Below are 16,439 nucleotides of genomic sequence, written 5' to 3'. Positions count from 1 at the left end.
AAGTTGGATTACTTTGGAACTTTAGCCACGCGCGTGGAGAGCAAGATAATGACATGTACCGTACCTCTGAGTATCGCAGTGCCGCAGTGGAGGTAGGTAGCATTTCTAGTGGCTGCAAGTGGGGCTGTTAGTTCAATATAGGTAAGGTACCTGTGCTACCTGGGCAGCTGGGATAGGTACTCAGGTACCTAATCTACAGCTACCTTTCTCCATTTAATTCTGTTCAACTTCCATCATCCATCCATCCACGCCCTCTCCATCTCAACTCTTCTTGAACTCTGTCGCTAATAATATCTACGTTCAATTGTGTCGCAAAACTTACCAGAAGAATTAAGTCAATTTAATTGAATTATTTTATCAGCCAGTCAACCGTTATGGATCTTGTCTCGACCATCCGCAAGACGGGCTCGCGCGGTGGGGTCAACTTCAATTGGGAGGATGTCGCCACTTCAACTCACCGCGAGAACTACCTGGGTCACAGTTTGAAAGCCCCCGTCGGACGTTGGGCAAAAGGCAAAGATCTTACTTGGTATGCGAAGGCCGATTCATCAACAAGCACAGAGACAGAGCAGGAAAAGGCAGCTCGGGAGCGGAAAGAAGAGCTCAAAAGAATTAAAGAGGCGGAAGAAGATGCGATAGCTCGTGCGCTAGGATTGCCCGTTCCTCCCCGAAATGCTACTGGCGCAAATGCTGTACATGTGAGCGAAGGAAGAGGTGTTGAGGATAGCGGCAATAATTCTACCGCAACTTCACGAGATACCAAACAATTACCCAACGATACACGGCAGACATCCACCAAGCAACACGACTCTGGACGGCACCACCGGAGGAGACATAGGAGCAGGAGCCGCAGCCGAGAAAGACACCGGGACCGATCACCAAGAAGACGAGACGGCCACCATAGTCATAGATCAAGGGAAGAAAAAGACGACAGACATGACCATCATCGGAGGCAAAGAAGTTACAGTCCCGAACGGAATGACCATAGACACAGAAGGCCACACCGAAGAGAACACAGCCGATCCCGGAGTCCGGAGAGAGCCAAGCGGAGAAGAGACGGGAAAGAAAGTTTTAGACCTAGATCAAGAGATGGGCGATCAAGGCGAAGTAGAAGCCCTCAGCAGCGCAAGAGGAGGAGTTCCCCAGATGATCATCATCGACGGCCATAAAATAAGTATATGAGCTATGATTATACGCTGTATTATCTTATTTAAGTGTGCATTTCGGGTTAGCGGGTAGGTGTAATAGGACATGTTAGAGTTCAAAGTACAAGACAATCTGGATAGATAGAAATACCCAGTTTATCCACGAGATATCTTCATTACAGGTACCTAAGGTACTTATCTATGGAATAATTCTCGAATTCATCAGGTATTATATGCTTAAAAAGAGCACAAATTCCAATGGAATATTCGCATGGGATCTACTGAATAGGGAGTTTAATGTCAAATGTTAGACCAACGTTCTGTAGTACTAGGTATCTACCTAGGTACCTCTTAGGTAACTTAATGTACGATTTGTAGTTCGGTACCTTTTCGTCCACGACTCCACGGACCACCGTGACCCGTCAAAGTCTACCTCTAATTCGTGTACCTTGCTTTTGCATGTATTGTACATGAACGTCCGGAGTTAGGTGGAGTTTAGAGATAGATGAATGTAAGGTACCTACGTACCTAACCTATGTACTTATGCGTGCCCAGCCTATCAATCCATTCAAGTAGGCGTGGGGCAAGCCGTGCATCATTACCAAAGAGCGCGGTGTATGTGAAGCAGGTACGGTACGGACTTACTACCTTTGTTCTTACCTTCGAAGTTGAAGTTTCGTGCTTGCATTTATTCACTGTCAGCAAAAAAATTTGTCCATTTATGCGTTTGTTTTTAGTTCTAGACCTTGCCTAAGAGCTTGACGCCTTACGCGGGTCCTTGCATCCATCAGTCATAATTGCAGCCTCAGCAATTGCCACTCGTAAATTGGATGAATACTTACGTATTTTCTACCAACCAAACGACGCGCCTCTCGTGATACCTTTCTCGAGTCAATAAATAATTTATTTACCCCTTTTCTTTTCCTTTTGCCCAAGTTAAAATAACAATCACGTTGTCTTAATACTATCATGTCCTACTGAGTACTCCATCTACTCTTCTAACCGTAACGATGGATTATGGGAGGCTCCGAGCTGCCGCCCTACGGGATGGCGAGGATGAAGAGGCCGTAACCGTCGACACTCGAGCTTTGATCGACAAAGTTTTAGCCAGATACTCTGGCGAGTGGACTACGTTGCGAGAGCTTATTCAGAATGCTGCTGACGCCCAAGCTACGACCGTGAAGATCAAGTGGGAAACTCTTCCTTCGACACAAGTCCCTTTACCTTCTACAACCGACCGCTCCGAAATCCTGAAGCATATAATCGCAAACCATACCCTAAAGCGACTTGTCGTGCAGAATAATGGCCAACCATTTACGAAGACCGACTGGGGAAGATTGAAAAGGATTGCCGAGGGCAACCCTGACGAAACCAAGATCGGGGCTTTTGGTGTAGGATTTTATAGCGTGTTTGCGGATTGTGAGGAACCCTTTGTCAGCTCAGGTCATGAAGCTATGGCCTTCTACTGGAAAGGGAATGCTCTTTTCACAAGGAAACTACAGGTTCCCGAGGATCAACGCAGCTCAGATACAGCCTTTGTTCTAGATTACCGAAATACGACGACAACATTACCAAACCTGCTCTCTGTCAGCCAGTTCCTAGCCACAAGTTTAACGTTCGTAGCGCTCCAGAACATTGAATTCTGGATCGATGACTACAAAATCCTCCATCTGCAAAAGAAAACCAGCCCCAGCGTCGATGTTGCGCTGTCGAAAGATGTCGAAACTACAACCAAGGAACGTCTTATGAAGGTGCAGAGTGTTGAGCGTGCGAGCGCACAGATAGATGCCTCATTCATGGCGGCCATCGGATGGAAACCCCAAGTGGCAACGGCGGCAAAAAGCGAAGCCTACGGGTTAGGTAGTTCGGAAATGCCGTCTTTGCGCAGTTTCTTTTCTAGGCTCACCGCCAACTCTGCTTCGACGAAGGCTAGCAAGGCGGCAAAAGAAGAGAAGCTTGCCCAAGAGACCTTATCCGAAGACATAACCTTAGTATCCTCAAGCAGCATATTTCTTAGGGTGACTACTGCTGCGATAAAGACTTCAGTCCCTGCTAATTTTTCAGCGGAGTTGGAGAGGGCTACCAAAAAGCCTCCCCCAAAGCTAGCTAAATTGTCCATCTTGACTTCTTCGTATGACGAAACGCAGGCCTCACAAAGTTCTACAAGCTCCAAAGCAGTTTCTAAGGCCACGAATGTATTTGCCTCCGTGCTGCCGAGCAAAAAAGGCGGGCGGATCTTCATTGGGTTCCCAACTACCCAGACGACCGGTGCTGGTATTCATATTTCAGCCCCTTCAGTCATACCCACGGTAGAACGGGAGGCTATTGATTTAAATGCAAGGTGGGTTAGGACATGGAACATCGAAATGCTCCGAGCTGCTGGCATCATGACTCGGCTTGCTTTTTCGAATGAGATGGCCGAATTACAAACCAAATTGCAGCGGGCAGCGGAGTCTTCTAAGGCGGGCATCACATCCAAAGAGGTTGACAAGTATATGCCCGAAGCATTACATACCCTAAAAGCCTTTACATTCGGAGATTCTACGCCTAGTGGGCACGTTTCGCAGATAATCGAAGAAGCATTCTGGACGTCATACAAAAAACCCTTTGTAGAAGTCTACAGCAGCCGAGGAGTTCTTCCCACCAACAAAGTCCGACTTGGTTTGGAAGAGCTTGCCAACTTTGTTGATGGGATACCTGTAATTCCACCCGAGCTTACCGCCACTGGCTTCATCCAGAAGTTGATCGAATTCGATTTGATTTCTCCTATAACTGTAGATGATGTCCGGGTAGAGCTGTCCGGAAAGCCACTCAACAAGGCCCAACTTATCAGCTTTATAGATTGGGCCGGCAAGAAGGCTTCTCAGGGTGAACTTGACCTACCGAGTCGAGACAGGCTTCTTGATGTGGCAGTAGGCCTTGTCACAGAGGGGGCTGATGAGCATGGTGGCATTATCGCCCTAGGAAACATAAAAAACTATATAAGTCCAAACAAGATACCAGCCGGTTTGCCCATACCACCAACTACACTACCGTACGAGTTCACCAAGCACTGCAGCTCAACGCAGCTGCAGGCCCTGGGCTGGGAATCCCTTGAGATTGTCCCTTGGCTTCACTTCCTAATTGGAACCTGTTCAACGAGGCCAGATGAGCAAAACCTGACCAAGTCTCCTAAGTTTTCGATACAAATCCTTACTGTATTGTCAAAAAGCTGGGACAATCTCAGCCAGAGCTCTAAAGCAACTGTTACATCATTGCTGCAGAGTCATACTGTTATGCCTACCAAGTTAGGTATGAAGAAGCCGACGGAATCGTTTTTCCAGAGTGTAAAATTGTTTGATGATCTCCCAACTATTGAGGGATGTTCTTCGCTAAAGGACAAATTTCTCACTGCTATCGGCGTCAGAAAAACCGTTGATCTAGATACGATCTTCACACGGTTGCTCAATCCTTCCACAGAGACAGAGGATACTGGAAGAGCAAAATGGAGTCACGTCGAACTCATCAAATATTTGGCGTCTGTACGACAAGATATTCCGAACGACGATTTGAGAAAACTCAAGGAGTCACGCATATGTCCGGCGGAAGCCGGTCCCTATGGTCTAGAGTCGTCTAAAGCGAGTTCGCAACTGTACAAAGTTTCTGAACTCTACGAGCCTAAAGGGCCGCTTCGGCCGCTTGGTCTCAAGCTCATTCAGTGGCCGGGTGGTAGCTTACGTCCTGGAAGTGCGGAAGGAAAATTCTTGATTGACCTTGGCTTGCGTCCATACCCGCCAGCGTCCGTACTCGTCGATATGATGGCCTCGCCCGATTTGAAGCTGAGGGACAATGCCATGAACTATTTTATTTCCTATCATCATAGTAATCATTACGCATCCTCCAATATAGGAGCTGTGTCCAAAGCTTTCCTCCCGCTGCAGGGAAGTAATAAGCAGCTTGCGAGCCCCTCTCAATGCTTTACAAATGAGGCGGCTGCCATGTTGGGGTTTCACATCTTGCGTAGTGATCTCCATCCCCACGCTCCTGTAAGTCTCAACTAATTGATTTGCCCTTTAGTGTTTTATGCACAGATCTCGCTAACCGTATCCTAGAAATTCGGCGTCGTCGCGGACCCCCCTATTTACGAATGCGTCGAGAAGCTGCTAGCCAAACCTCCCCAAACCCACCAGGAGTCCGTTTCATTGTTTGGCTATTTCGCTACTCGCCTGAATGAGCTCAACGGAAGCGCGATCGTCAAACTTCGGGAAGCTCCGATCGTGCCTGTAGTGCGTAAAAAGGATCTGGCAGCCTCTCCCATGGCGACAGAGAAAGGTGGTAAAGCAGGCAATGTTGTCCATTTGAGTCCTCGCCAGTGCTATCTAGGTAGTTCAACGATGTACGGAGATATTTTCGACTTTGTCGACTTCGGCAGCTCTGCGAATGCTTTCCTATCCGCATGTGGTTCAAAAACCGAGCCGACCAAGCTAGAAATTGCTCAGCTAGCAGCAGGTGAACCTGCCAGACTGCTTAGTGTCCTTCAAAGCTCGGAAAAGTACCTAAGTGTTTTGAGACTCTTAGCTGAAGACATGGCAACTCTCAAAAGAGATAAGGAACTCTGGCGGAAGATGAGATCTTCACCGTTTCTCCTAGCATTTAAAGAGATAAGCGCACCCGCAAAAGAAAAAGCATTAGAAACCGAGGAAGACGAAGCGCCAATCAGACAGTACCAACTTGCGATCCCAGCCAGCATTGTAATTCTGGATGATTACATTAGCTACCGCCTATTTAAAGATCACTTAATTTGTGCGCCAGAAGAAGACAGCTTAGAGGCTTTCTATATTGCTCTTGGCTCTCAGACTCTCTCCACCATTGTCCAAGAGGATCTCAGGGTTGGACCGCAGAGTGAGAAGCAGGAGGGTGCGCTTTGGCTTCGGAAGCACGTGCTTGAACGCTCAAAGATCTTCATTCATGAGTATGCCAGGTACACGCGGGATGCCATCAAACATGACGCGAGATGGCTCGAGAAAAATCTTACTGTAGAAGCTGTACGGTCAGTCTCGCTTCGCCGGTCACTTCGTGGCCAAAGTCAGTCGCACACTGAAAAGAGGTCAGCAGCGAGTTTGAAAGCTGCCAATGGCTGGATCCTTTACGTTGCATCCGAATCTTCTCGCCCTGATATGTATCAAGTAGGGCAAGCAGTATGCCAGCTTATCCTGAACAGACCAAGTCAGCAAGCGTACTTTTTCTTCGAGCCGTTCCTGAAGCTTGATTTACTAGATCTGAGAGCTCGTGGATACAACGTTGATCGTATCCTTAGAGCTAAGGCAGCCGAAGCTAGAATTGCAGAGGAAGAAAGGCGCAAGGCGTTAGATGCTGAGCAAGCCAAAATTAGGGAACGAGAAGAGGAATTTAGAAGACACGCCCAAGTTGCTACTACCGCAGCAGCCGCGAGGAACGGGAATAGGACGCCGCCGCCACGCATGCCAGGTGGATTCGGGTCCCCCAATGACAACGACGTACCGCCACCAACGGATACACTCCAGCCACAGAATAGGAAGAGCAAAGGCTTCTTCTCGAATTTCTCCAAGAGATTCGGTTTTGACACTTCTAGTGAGGATGATGACCTGAGGAACTTGATGAACTCCGATCCCGAGCCAGCGAAATTACCGCCACCAGAGCCCTCATCGGGGTCAAAGTCAGGCACGAAAGACGATGGCAAGGTCACTAATCCCGCTATAATACAACAGAACCTTCTCAATGCCATTAAGTCTACAAGAGCCCACGATTCCTCCCAAGTTTATTCACCACCAACAACTCGAGAGGTCAAGGAACAAGCCACGTATTGCGATGACACTATAGGAAGGGATCTCAATTTCGTGGCAGAAGCATCGAACGGAATGCGGGTGTTTGTATCTAGAACGATACCTAATCTTGATCCTGCCCAGTTCCTTACGACAAACCACGGATCTATCAACTCGTTTGCTTCAATACTGACCGAAGTGGGCGATGTTTACTCGATCAAGCGCTCCGCATTGCACATCTTCTACGACCAGGAGGGAGGTACGATTGCTTTTAACCGTGATGGTAGCATCTTTTGCAATCTACGCTTTTTTATGCAACTACACGCAGAGAATCTGTCAGGGGAAGGAAAAGCTGCGGCAGCTGTCTGGTGGTGGGTTGTCCTCGCCCATGAGTTGGCCCACAACCTTGTTCAACTGCATAACTCAGACCACAGTTACTACACGTAAGTGCACTTCAGCTATGTGAATAGGTTTTTCGGGTTATATACTAACTTCAAATAGTGAGTCATTTATTCAACAATACTTTCCTAAGATGATGTACAAGACAACCGAACTAGCGAGAGCTGGATCGGCCCTTCCAGCCAACGAGCGGTCGCTCCCCGCCGTCCCCGGACCTTCAACGGCGCCGCCCCCATACCGAGAGTAGTAAGAAAATAGAATTAGTAGAGACAGGATAGACGACCATTCCCACTTGATCCGAGGGTATCATTCATATCCTTTTTTTCGCGCGCAAGACAGAAATTAGCAAATTGGGACCAAGATATAACATCACCCCCCAAGTTAGATAGCAAAACGGTTCTGGCTGGCAATTTCTTTTTTTTCTTGTTTTTGCTTTTTCTTATTCTCTCTCTTTTCTTTTCCTTTGCTTGAGGCGTTAGGGAGCATGAGCAGGTTTTTTTTTTACAACACTTGCAACATAGACGAAACACAATGAGTATTACGTCGAGATGAGGAGAGAGCATTTGCATTCTCAAAAGGAATTAGCTGTATAGTAAGTAGATGAGAGCCCCTTAGGGACCTTCCGTCAACCATTGTTTGATTGATTGATTAGTTGCTATAGATGGCTGGCCCACTTTGCGTAATAGATGATGCGTTCTGCGCTATGAATACTTGTCTGGAACGGGTTGGCTTAATGGAAATTCGCTTTTTTTTTTCTACCCTTTACTTCTAAAGAATCCGGCTTGTTCTAATATAAACTAATCGCATCGCATAACCCAACTCCAACTCCAACTCTAGCCTATGTAACTCTAGCCAGGTACCTAATGTATAGGTGAGGTACATACTTAGGTGGCTACCCTCGCATAAATCACTCCGTAACCCAGCCCTTCCCAGGGACTTTCTTCTGCATAACCTTCCTAACGGGCAACGGCCAGCCCATGCCGCCGGCCCCTTCAGCCCTCAAATAAGGCACGACCCAGCACTCCCTAGTATTATCCGACTTGGGGACCTCCTTAATCGGCTTACCATACGACACCAGCGGCGTCCCCTTGGCCAGCGCCGCCAGCTGCGCGCCCGTGATATCCGTGAGCGCGAGCATGCGCGTCTTGGGGGTCTTTTGGCCGGACGGGTCGGCGGCGGCGCGCTGCAGGTTCGCGTACACGATGTACTCGGGGCACTCCTGGGGGCTGCGGTGCGCGAGCGAGGACGACGGGTGGATGTACACGAGGCCGGCGAGCGGGTCGCGCGGGTCCGCGTCCATGGGCTTGAGGGGCACGTACGGGACGTCTATGGCGCGGCGGGGCTTGCGGAAGATTTCGGGAGGGGTCGGGGCCAAGTCCGCGCGGATGGCAACTTGGTCTATGAACCCGGCGGCGACCATCTGCTTGAGGGCTGTGATTTGCTTGGGGCTAGGTCGGTCGAGTTTCTCCTTAAAAGTCAGGTTGGCGAATGCCGGTATATCTTTTTGCAGCAGGTTTGTGATTTGCCGGCGGAGCTTCTGGGCTTCCTGGAGCGCTTTGAACCGCACGAAGTGGTTCTCGCACCAGTGTTCCGTCGGGTCGTGTGCGAATTCTCCGACGACTTGGAGGAGCTTGATGGCATCGGAACTATCGTCTAGCGAGCAGAAGTTTCGGTGAACTTCGTTATACTTTCTTCGCGCTTGGGTTTGCTGGTTCTCCGCAGCTACGTCCTGGTTGGTGCGGAAGTCGTGTTCATGGTCTGCTGCCAGAGCTGGTATCGCTTGGCTTTCTGGGATGAATATCTCGGCCACAGATAGCCCTGCGACAAGTGCCACAGTATACGGTAAACAATCGTGGAGGTGTCCAACGAGAAGGATTCGGGAAAACCGAGGCGGCAGAGGGAATTTTGCCATAGTCTGACCAATTTGAGTCGCCTGGCCAGATTCGGTGATTGCTGACAAGTACTGAAGCAGCTTTTCTGCTTTAGCCAGGCTTTGCCGCTCTGGTGGTGTAGGGAAGGGGAAGTTGACTACATGTTGCAAGCGCATTGCTTTCAGTTGCAGCACCACACCCTCAATAGGCATCCTCAGCAGTTCGGGGTCTGCAAACTCGGGGAAGTCCCGCTCATAAACGGCGGAAGAGTATAGTCGATAGCAGTGACCTGGTCCAGTTCGGCCAGCACGTCCAGCTCGCTGGTTTGCGCTAGCCTTGCTAATCCATCCAATCTCGTAACTTTGCACGCCAGTTTCTTTATTGTATTTTCGCTCTTTGGACCGCCCCGAATCAAATACATAGCGAACACCAGGTATCGTCAAACTTGTCTCGGCAACATTAGTCGCTAGTATAATTGCACGAGAGCCCTCGGGCGGATCCTCAAAGACTCGCATTTGTTCTCTCGTAGGTAATAATGAATACAAGGGCAGAATATGCATCTTCAGGGGCCCTGAGCCAACTTCGTCGGAGACATCAAATTCGGCATCGTCCTCAGCATCTTCCTCTTCCTCATCAATAAATGGCAAATCATAATCATCGTTCCCAACATCATTAGTCTCTCCAAAATCGATATCTTCAACTTCCAAAGGTGCGTCGTTAGCGGATATTCGAACCTTTGGATATACAGCGGGATTCATGGCACCGGTCGCAAGTTTGAGCCTTTTGCTTAGCCTTTGTATTTCATCATGTCCGGTGAGAAAGACAAGAAAGCTACCTGGTGGGAGCTTACGATGTCCTCTCATAATCTTCTTGAAAGCTTCGTCAACGTAATCGTGGTGAGTCTGCCGAGCAAAGTGCATAGTAACTGGATGTTGACGGCCCTCAACGTTAAGAACCGGTGGTGGAGTTGGGAATAACGTTTTGTTTTTTATGAAATCATCAACTCGCAAGGTAGCGGACATAATAATTAGTTTCAGGGGGGCTAATTTGGGATCTTCGTTAGACATCTCCTCTCGTAACTTTACGACTCGGCTAAGCATCCCAACAAGAATATCCGTGTTGACACTCCTCTCGTGAGCCTCGTCGATAATAATGGCGGAATATTTTCGAAGGGAAATATCGTTGGCGACTTCACGAAGAAGTACACCATCGGTCATGAATTTAACAGATGTTTTGTCATCAACTGTGCCCTCGAATCGAATCTGGTATGCCACAGCATCTGATCGATCACCCAGTTCTTGCCCAACCCTCTTTGACATACTAACTGCAGCGACCTTTCGTGGTTGTGTTACTCCAATCATGCCCGGTGTAGGTGAATTAGGTGAGCCATATCCAGCTTCGAACAGGAACTGGGGCACTTGTGTCGTCTTTCCTGATCCAGTGGCACCACAAATTACCACGACATTGTTGTTATGAATAGCTTCCATGATCTTCTGCTCCTCAGCTACAACTGGTAGCTTAAGCCGCGCCTCTTGTATCTCAGGCGTCCTCTGGACTGGGACACTAAATGCCTTTCTCCCACTGTCCTTTGTCGGCAGTAACTCCAGGGGTAATGGGTCTTGCTCCAATGGCCGTGGTTTAAAATCCTTGGGGACCGGAATATTTAAGACTGAACTATTACTGTCGACCGGCTGATATCCAAGGGCCGCATTGCGTTGTTCGTGAGCCCAGGATTTGAACGCTGAAGACCTCTCTTTCCTCTTTGAGTCGTCTTCCTCCTCTTCGGACGTTTCGTCATCGGAACTCGACTCTTGATCTGTAGATTCCCCTTCATCAGACTCATCCTCCGAAGCACTCTGGGACTCGGCTGATTCGCGAGCAGATGCGTCGGAGCTAAACCCGTTCCACTCATCATCACTAGTATCATCCTCATCCATGCGTTCTCCGTTAGTATCGGGTGATATCTCAGGCAATATGATTTGTGGCTTCGCATGCACTTTCGACTTTACGCCACCACGTTTCTGTCTCTTTTGTATAACTGGCCGCCCCTCGTCATCTAATTCCAGAGGTCGTTTCAGTCCAGAGCCAACAGTCACCACTGGCTTTTGTGGTAACTCAATTTTAGCATCGCTGGCAGAAATATCATTGGCTGTCAACGTAGCATTTTGAGAAAACTTGCTTTCTTGGCCCTTAGAACGAGTGGTTTTCGAGTCGGCTTCGGAGTCGGCTTCAGCGTCATCATCTAAATCCTCAACATCCTTGGTTTCAAAGAGGATGTCATCACTGTCCTGACTGATACCTGCTCTTCGTTCTCTCAAGGCGCGACTAAGTGCCTGGCGCTTCGTTTCTTTTCCTTGGCCGAGAGTCCGAGTACTCGAGAATAAGCTTGTGTCTATCTTATTCTTGGCTAACTCGGCTAGCAAAACCCGATTCTCGTCCTTTTTGAGCTTGTTGTCGATATATTTCTCAAGTCGCTTAGCCTTCTTGCCGCTAACCTTGACTTCACCCTTCAGTTCATCTCTCAGCTTAGCTCTCTTGGCTTCCCGTTCTGCTTTCTGAGCGTCTGGAAGAATTTCCAGCGCATTGCTGTCCATCTGTGGAGATGCGTCCCCTCCATCTTGAACGCCGTTTTGTCGCGCTTTCTCGCGCGCAAGAACCTTATGTTTCCTCTGGCGCGGTACGAATTTTGGCATTTTTAACTGTTGTCAATGAGTGAAGAATGAGAGAATGTTCCTGGAAGAGAAACGGCACTTTGAAATTTTGACCGCCTGGCAGAATTTGTTCTGGGGGGTTGAATCGGCTTAGCGCGGGGTCTATTAGTGCCACTTTAGTGGTAACGGGCCCACTTTATAAGCTGTAAGATCCGTCCTAGCAGTCCCAAATAGTGCAAGCCACAGGGGCAATGCTTTAATTACAGCCCAACAGCCACAGTTATGTAGCAAGTTGCAGGTGCATCTATCGAAATCGCCAAACCTAGCATCTTTCATCTTTCATCTTTCATCTTTCAAGCCGAGTGATTTTTTATTTGTCTTTTTTTCTAATTCCATTTTTTGAACGAGTTAAACCTATGGATTCTTCTCAAGTAGTTGAAGCGCCATTCCCGGCTCAATCAAGAAATTTCACTGGACTTATAGACGGAATTACGACCGAGGCTTCTGTTCTTTACTTCTCAGACAAGATCCTTCTCACTTTATCTCAGGAAGGCAGATTGTCGCAATGGGTAAATTACTACAAAAACCAAGGCGATACTCCAATTTCTAACGCTTATCTCATAATAGATTCAAGTACCATTGTCGGTATCTTCGCCAGCAAGCGTAGACATGGCCCTAGCAAATTCTAGCTTGCTGCCGCTGTCTCACTTAACACCAAAGACACTCCTTGGTGGAGGTGGCGAAGAGCGCGAATCTTTAGCGCAGCTTTATGCCGTTCAAATCGCTAGCCATATAGCAAGGAAAACCCCGGATGAACGCCGTACTCTTGTTGTTGGCCTAGGCCTAAAGGCCCTCAAGCCCGAGCGCGAGGCATTCTTTGATGTGCTCGAGCTTATTCAAAAGGTCTTATAAGCAGCCAAGCAACCGAATAAGCAAAGGTTATCCAAGCTCAGATAATATCCGGTAAAACAAAGTGAGATACCCTATATAGCTACTACGGTAGCACTTGGAGCCAGTATCTTCTTTGCTTCGTGGTTCTTGAGAAACTCATCCCTCTCAATCTTGAATCTCTTCTGACACCCTAGAGCTGGTCAATTAGGGTTTTTTTTTAGGATGGGTGTAGAGACTCACAGTCGCCGCAAGAAATGGGTTCGTATTTCGCCGGATTCTTCTCAGACGTACATGAAGGCACAACACCCTCGACACAATTAAAATTGAGACCTAGTAGGACAGTAAGCGAATATGTCAAGAAGAGCAATGGATTAACGACGTACCGAAGAAGAATGGTAGAGAGACACGCTCCTCGTTTGACTCATTTGTCACTCTATGGACTGTGGATTTATAAATATCATTACAAAGCCGCATCATGAAGTCGCCTATATTGACAACAAGCGTTCCCTCAATCGGAGGTGCCTTCAAAAACTATCAGCATCGGTTTTAACTCTTCATAAAACCCGCATCTTGTCTTACCCTCAGCCACTGCCCTTCTTTGGATAGTATCTGCAGACCACCTACGCTGTCCTGCCATAAGAGCGTAAATAGCTGCAAGTCTGTATGACTTCCTAACCCAACAAACTTGCTCTCAACTTCTTCTACCGTCCTTGGGGGATAGTAGTTGAAAACGCCATCTGCTCCTGGATGCGTGACTTTATCGTCCCAATAATCTTCTTCCAGGTCTAGAGAAAGAGCGAACAACCTCACTAGCCTCCTGGCTAGAGTTAAGCAGTTCTTCCAATATGCGAGACTATCTTCTTTAAAGTTTGGCAAATGTTTTGTCCCCTCCCACTATAAGGTTGAGGTCAGCTAATCATCGCTCAAAAACGTAGCTGAGTAACTGAATCACATGAAACCCAAGGAGAAAATAAATAAGATATGGATAGACGGACCACAAAGTCTTCCGCACGGATCCATGATCTCACATCTTCAGGGAGGTCGGAGATATTCATTGGGTGATCCGGATCAAGTTCGGGGCTATACCGAAACGAAAACGATTCTCGAACGTCTGCGCTCTCTGTTCGAGAGATCTGGGCCTTCCGGTTTCCAAGATATCCGTTATAGAACTTGCTATGCGTCCTGGAATCCACTAGCATTTTCTTCTCCAATGGTTGTCTCATGAAATTGATTACTTGCCTCTTGCATTGGGCAATGACCTCTTCCGGTATACCGTGATTCTTGATATAGAAGAAGCCGGTATTAGTTGCGGCCGATCTGATATTAGCGGCGACACTCTGACGGTCGGACAGCTTTTCAGAAAACATAAGCGCCAGGTCGATAATTGGGATTTCATCTGCCGTACAGTCCCGAGGGGGATTTGGCAGTACGTCCCGGTAGACTGGACCAAGAGCTGTCCGGAGTTCAAGTTTTGTAACTCCAGCCATTATACTACCTATTTCGTACAAAGCTCCCAGATTCTCAAGGTAAATATCAGGAAATATCTACGTGTACCGAATAAATGTAACGCAATAATTCGCAAGCTTCTTATATGTTCGAATCTCGAAGTCAATCACCTCAGCAGAGAAAGAGCAGTGAGATAATTGAGTGGGGTTTCTTATGCAGAAGCTTGGAGATTGTCCAATAACGAGACGGAACCCCTTGTGATTCGCAATATTTGTAGCTGATGGCGTCCAATAGGTCCAATAGGTAGGTAACTAATTTGTTTTCTAGTTCTTCATGCTCCCTTCCGTACCTCTCTCATCTTGGTGGCATGCTTTTGGTCGAACTAAAAGGCTAGGATAAATAGTTGAGGCGATCTCCTCCGGCCACCGACGGGCCAAGTCTAACTTGAACGAGCAAAGCCATTCAATCCCGACGGGAGCAGTCGGATCCCAATCACGCGTCTTCACCTTTTAATGTATACCTATCTAGCACTGCATGCATATCACGAATCGCTGCTACCTCTAGCCAATTATAAGTGATCTTAAAGACTCCGAATCATTGTCACCTTTTACTACTTACCTACCTAGATACCTAATATATTCCGATCATGGTGGCGGGGGATCAAGATGAGGGTCCGGAGTCTGTCTCCGGGGTTGCTTCCCAGACCCTACCCCCAATTCGGGCGTGTCTATTTGACATGGACGGCCTCCTTATCAACACCGAGGATCTGTACACGCTCTGCGCCGACATAGTCCTCACCAAATACGGACGCCCTCGTCTCCCCTGGTCCATTAAATCCCAGCTCATGGGCGTTCCCGGTTCATCCCATGGCGAAACCTTCCATAGCTGGGCCCAGCTGCCCATCTCTCGGGAACAATTCAAGGAGGAGCAAGCCGAGCAGCACCAGATCCACTTCCCCGAGTGCAAACCCCTCCCCGGGGTGGAGAAGCTCCTCAAGCATCTCAGAAGCGCGAAGACTACGCAGGGGCTACAGGTCGAGATTGCCCTCGCGACCAGCAGCCACAGAGCGAACTACGAGCTGAAAACCTCACGGCCGGAAACGAAAGCCGTGTTGGATCTTATCCCGGAGGAACATCGGGTCCTAGGTGACGATCCGAGGGTTCAGCGCGGCAAGCCCGCTCCTGATATCTACCTGCTTGCTCTCCAACTGATTAACTCGTCCCTACCTGAGGGAGTCCCTAAGATCACGCCTAAGGAGTGCTTGGTCTTTGAGGATAGCGTTCTAGGCGTCGAGGCAGGCCGAAGAGCAGGCATGAGGGCTGTATGGGTTCCTCACGCTGGCCTCGCCGCCGAGTACAAGGGAAAAGAGAAAGAGGTGCTTGCTGGGAGAACGGCGTTGTTTCCGATTGGCAATGACGAGCAGCTAGGTGCAATCGACGACGGCTGGGCCGAGCAACTTGTCAGCTTAGAGGATTTCCCTTATGATAAGTTCGGTATCGTTTTGGTCTAGGGGAACGAATCGCTCGTCCATGGGAAGTGGATGATGCTATACCCTGTTCACGACTGGGCGGTTTGCATTGGTCTTTCAATACCTAAGAAATGTTCCGCCGGTCTCCGCTGGGAAAATGCTAGATGGCAATAGACTAGATGATACTATCCCCCGAGATTATAGATATTATAGATATCAAAATATGATTTTTGTCTTCTTTACTCTCTTTCTTCCTCCCATACAAACCATCCCCCCACGTTTCTATCGAACCGCTACTTTGGATGATCGCGTATCCTGAGTGCTTGTTTAATCAGATCAGACATCATGTCAAATCTGTAACCTCGGGACACACCAATATGCGCGCTAACGTTACCAGTTCCCGTATCGGGAGAGGGTTCGCTATATATTAACCCGCCAAGCGAAATCTGTTACTATCCTTTGCAGTGTGGGGAAGCACAACGGCAATCGAGAATCGAGATACAACTATACCCCAAGACGAAATAAAGATCTGGGTTAACCTCGAACTTACGTCTCAACCGTGGAACGTATCCGAGTGCGGGGGACTCAACAACTTGCGATCGGCATCATGTCCCTGTGTCCCTATCCCGAACGCGTTGTGACACTGGGAGGTATTAAGGTTAAGAGAGGGGACGACATTATTTCATCATGAATGCCGCAACGAAAATAATAAAATAATCATTCTACCTACCACCTAATGTATTAGGACACATAGTACCGAGTTCTTACCTTCGCCTCTAATACATGAT

The 16,439-nt window shown here is 48.2% G+C and overlaps 6 protein-coding genes across 6 annotated transcripts; 4 read left to right on the top strand and 2 right to left on the bottom strand.

Annotated features, from left to right (window-relative positions):
- Positions 1–168: 168 nt before the first annotated feature.
- On the top strand, positions 169–1,526 carry F4812DRAFT_433565 (kinase phosphorylation protein-domain-containing protein). The gene has a single exon (XM_047934649.1). The coding sequence runs from the start codon at positions 375–377 to the stop codon at positions 1,167–1,169; it is 795 nt and encodes a 264-aa protein (XP_047788619.1). The 5' UTR covers positions 169–374; the 3' UTR covers positions 1,170–1,526.
- Positions 1,527–2,027: 501 nt separating this feature from the next.
- F4812DRAFT_73525 (uncharacterized protein) lies at positions 2,028–7,578 on the top strand. Its single transcript, XM_047939369.1, has 3 exons — positions 2,028–5,170; positions 5,237–7,368; positions 7,427–7,578. The coding sequence occupies exons 1-3, from the start codon at positions 2,156–2,158 to the stop codon at positions 7,569–7,571; spliced, it is 5,292 nt and encodes a 1,763-aa protein (XP_047788618.1). The 5' UTR covers positions 2,028–2,155; the 3' UTR covers positions 7,572–7,578.
- Positions 7,579–8,062: 484 nt separating this feature from the next.
- Positions 8,063–11,929, bottom strand: F4812DRAFT_73529 (P-loop containing nucleoside triphosphate hydrolase protein). Its single transcript, XM_047939370.1, has one exon. It carries the CDS (start codon positions 11,886–11,888, stop codon positions 8,232–8,234), a length of 3,657 nt encoding a protein of 1,218 aa, XP_047788617.1. The 5' UTR covers positions 11,889–11,929; the 3' UTR covers positions 8,063–8,231.
- Positions 11,930–11,965: 36 nt separating this feature from the next.
- On the top strand, positions 11,966–13,028 carry F4812DRAFT_73477 (uncharacterized protein). The gene is made up of 3 exons (XM_047939368.1): positions 11,966–12,415; positions 12,474–12,819; positions 12,946–13,028. Exons 1-2 carry the CDS (start codon positions 12,263–12,265, stop codon positions 12,756–12,758), a joined length of 438 nt encoding a protein of 145 aa, XP_047788616.1. The 5' UTR covers positions 11,966–12,262; the 3' UTR covers positions 12,759–12,819; positions 12,946–13,028.
- On the bottom strand, positions 12,830–14,224 carry F4812DRAFT_460573 (Clavaminate synthase-like protein; the record flags this gene model as incomplete). Its single annotated transcript, XM_047937709.1, has 5 exons — positions 12,830–12,927; positions 12,978–13,067; positions 13,121–13,259; positions 13,317–13,631; positions 13,733–14,224. The coding sequence occupies 5 exons, from the start codon at positions 14,222–14,224 to the stop codon at positions 12,830–12,832; spliced, it is 1,134 nt and encodes a 377-aa protein (XP_047788615.1).
- Positions 14,225–14,507: 283 nt separating this feature from the next.
- On the top strand, positions 14,508–15,906 carry F4812DRAFT_433551 (HAD-like protein). Its single transcript, XM_047934648.1, has one exon. The coding sequence runs from the start codon at positions 14,830–14,832 to the stop codon at positions 15,691–15,693; it is 864 nt and encodes a 287-aa protein (XP_047788614.1). The 5' UTR covers positions 14,508–14,829; the 3' UTR covers positions 15,694–15,906.
- The last annotated feature ends 533 nt before the right edge of the window (positions 15,907–16,439 follow it).

The sequence above is a fragment of the Daldinia caldariorum genome, assembly GCF_022478825.1.
Source record: "Daldinia caldariorum strain CBS 122874 unplaced genomic scaffold F4812scaffold_12, whole genome shotgun sequence".
NCBI classification, from domain to species: Eukaryota; Fungi; Ascomycota; class Sordariomycetes; order Xylariales; family Hypoxylaceae; genus Daldinia; species Daldinia caldariorum.
Note: the sequence above shows the minus strand (reverse complement) of the source record. Positions and strands in the feature narration are given on the sequence as shown.

What these genes read in the sequence shown, in the direction of transcription:
- F4812DRAFT_433565 (XM_047934649.1), top strand. Translation starts at nt 375, where the DNA reads ATGGATCTTGTCTCGACCATCCGCAAGACGGGCTCGCGCGGTGGGGTC.
- F4812DRAFT_73525 (XM_047939369.1), top strand. Translation starts at nt 2,156, where the DNA reads ATGGATTATGGGAGGCTCCGAGCTGCCGCCCTACGGGATGGCGAGGAT. An exon ending in ATCTCCATCCCCACGCTCCT is followed by an intron (nt 5,171 to 5,236) that starts GTAAGTCTCAAC and finishes ACCGTATCCTAG; the next exon opens with AAATTCGGCGTCGTCGCGGA. An exon ending in TCAGACCACAGTTACTACAC is followed by an intron (nt 7,369 to 7,426) that starts GTAAGTGCACTT and finishes AACTTCAAATAG; the next exon opens with TGAGTCATTTATTCAACAAT.
- F4812DRAFT_73529 (XM_047939370.1), bottom strand. Translation starts at nt 11,888, where the DNA reads ATGCCAAAATTCGTACCGCGCCAGAGGAAACATAAGGTTCTTGCGCGC.
- F4812DRAFT_73477 (XM_047939368.1), top strand. Translation starts at nt 12,263, where the DNA reads ATGGATTCTTCTCAAGTAGTTGAAGCGCCATTCCCGGCTCAATCAAGA. An exon ending in AAGGCAGATTGTCGCAATGG is followed by an intron (nt 12,416 to 12,473) that starts GTAAATTACTAC and finishes ATCTCATAATAG; the next exon opens with ATTCAAGTACCATTGTCGGT.
- F4812DRAFT_433551 (XM_047934648.1), top strand. Translation starts at nt 14,830, where the DNA reads ATGGTGGCGGGGGATCAAGATGAGGGTCCGGAGTCTGTCTCCGGGGTT.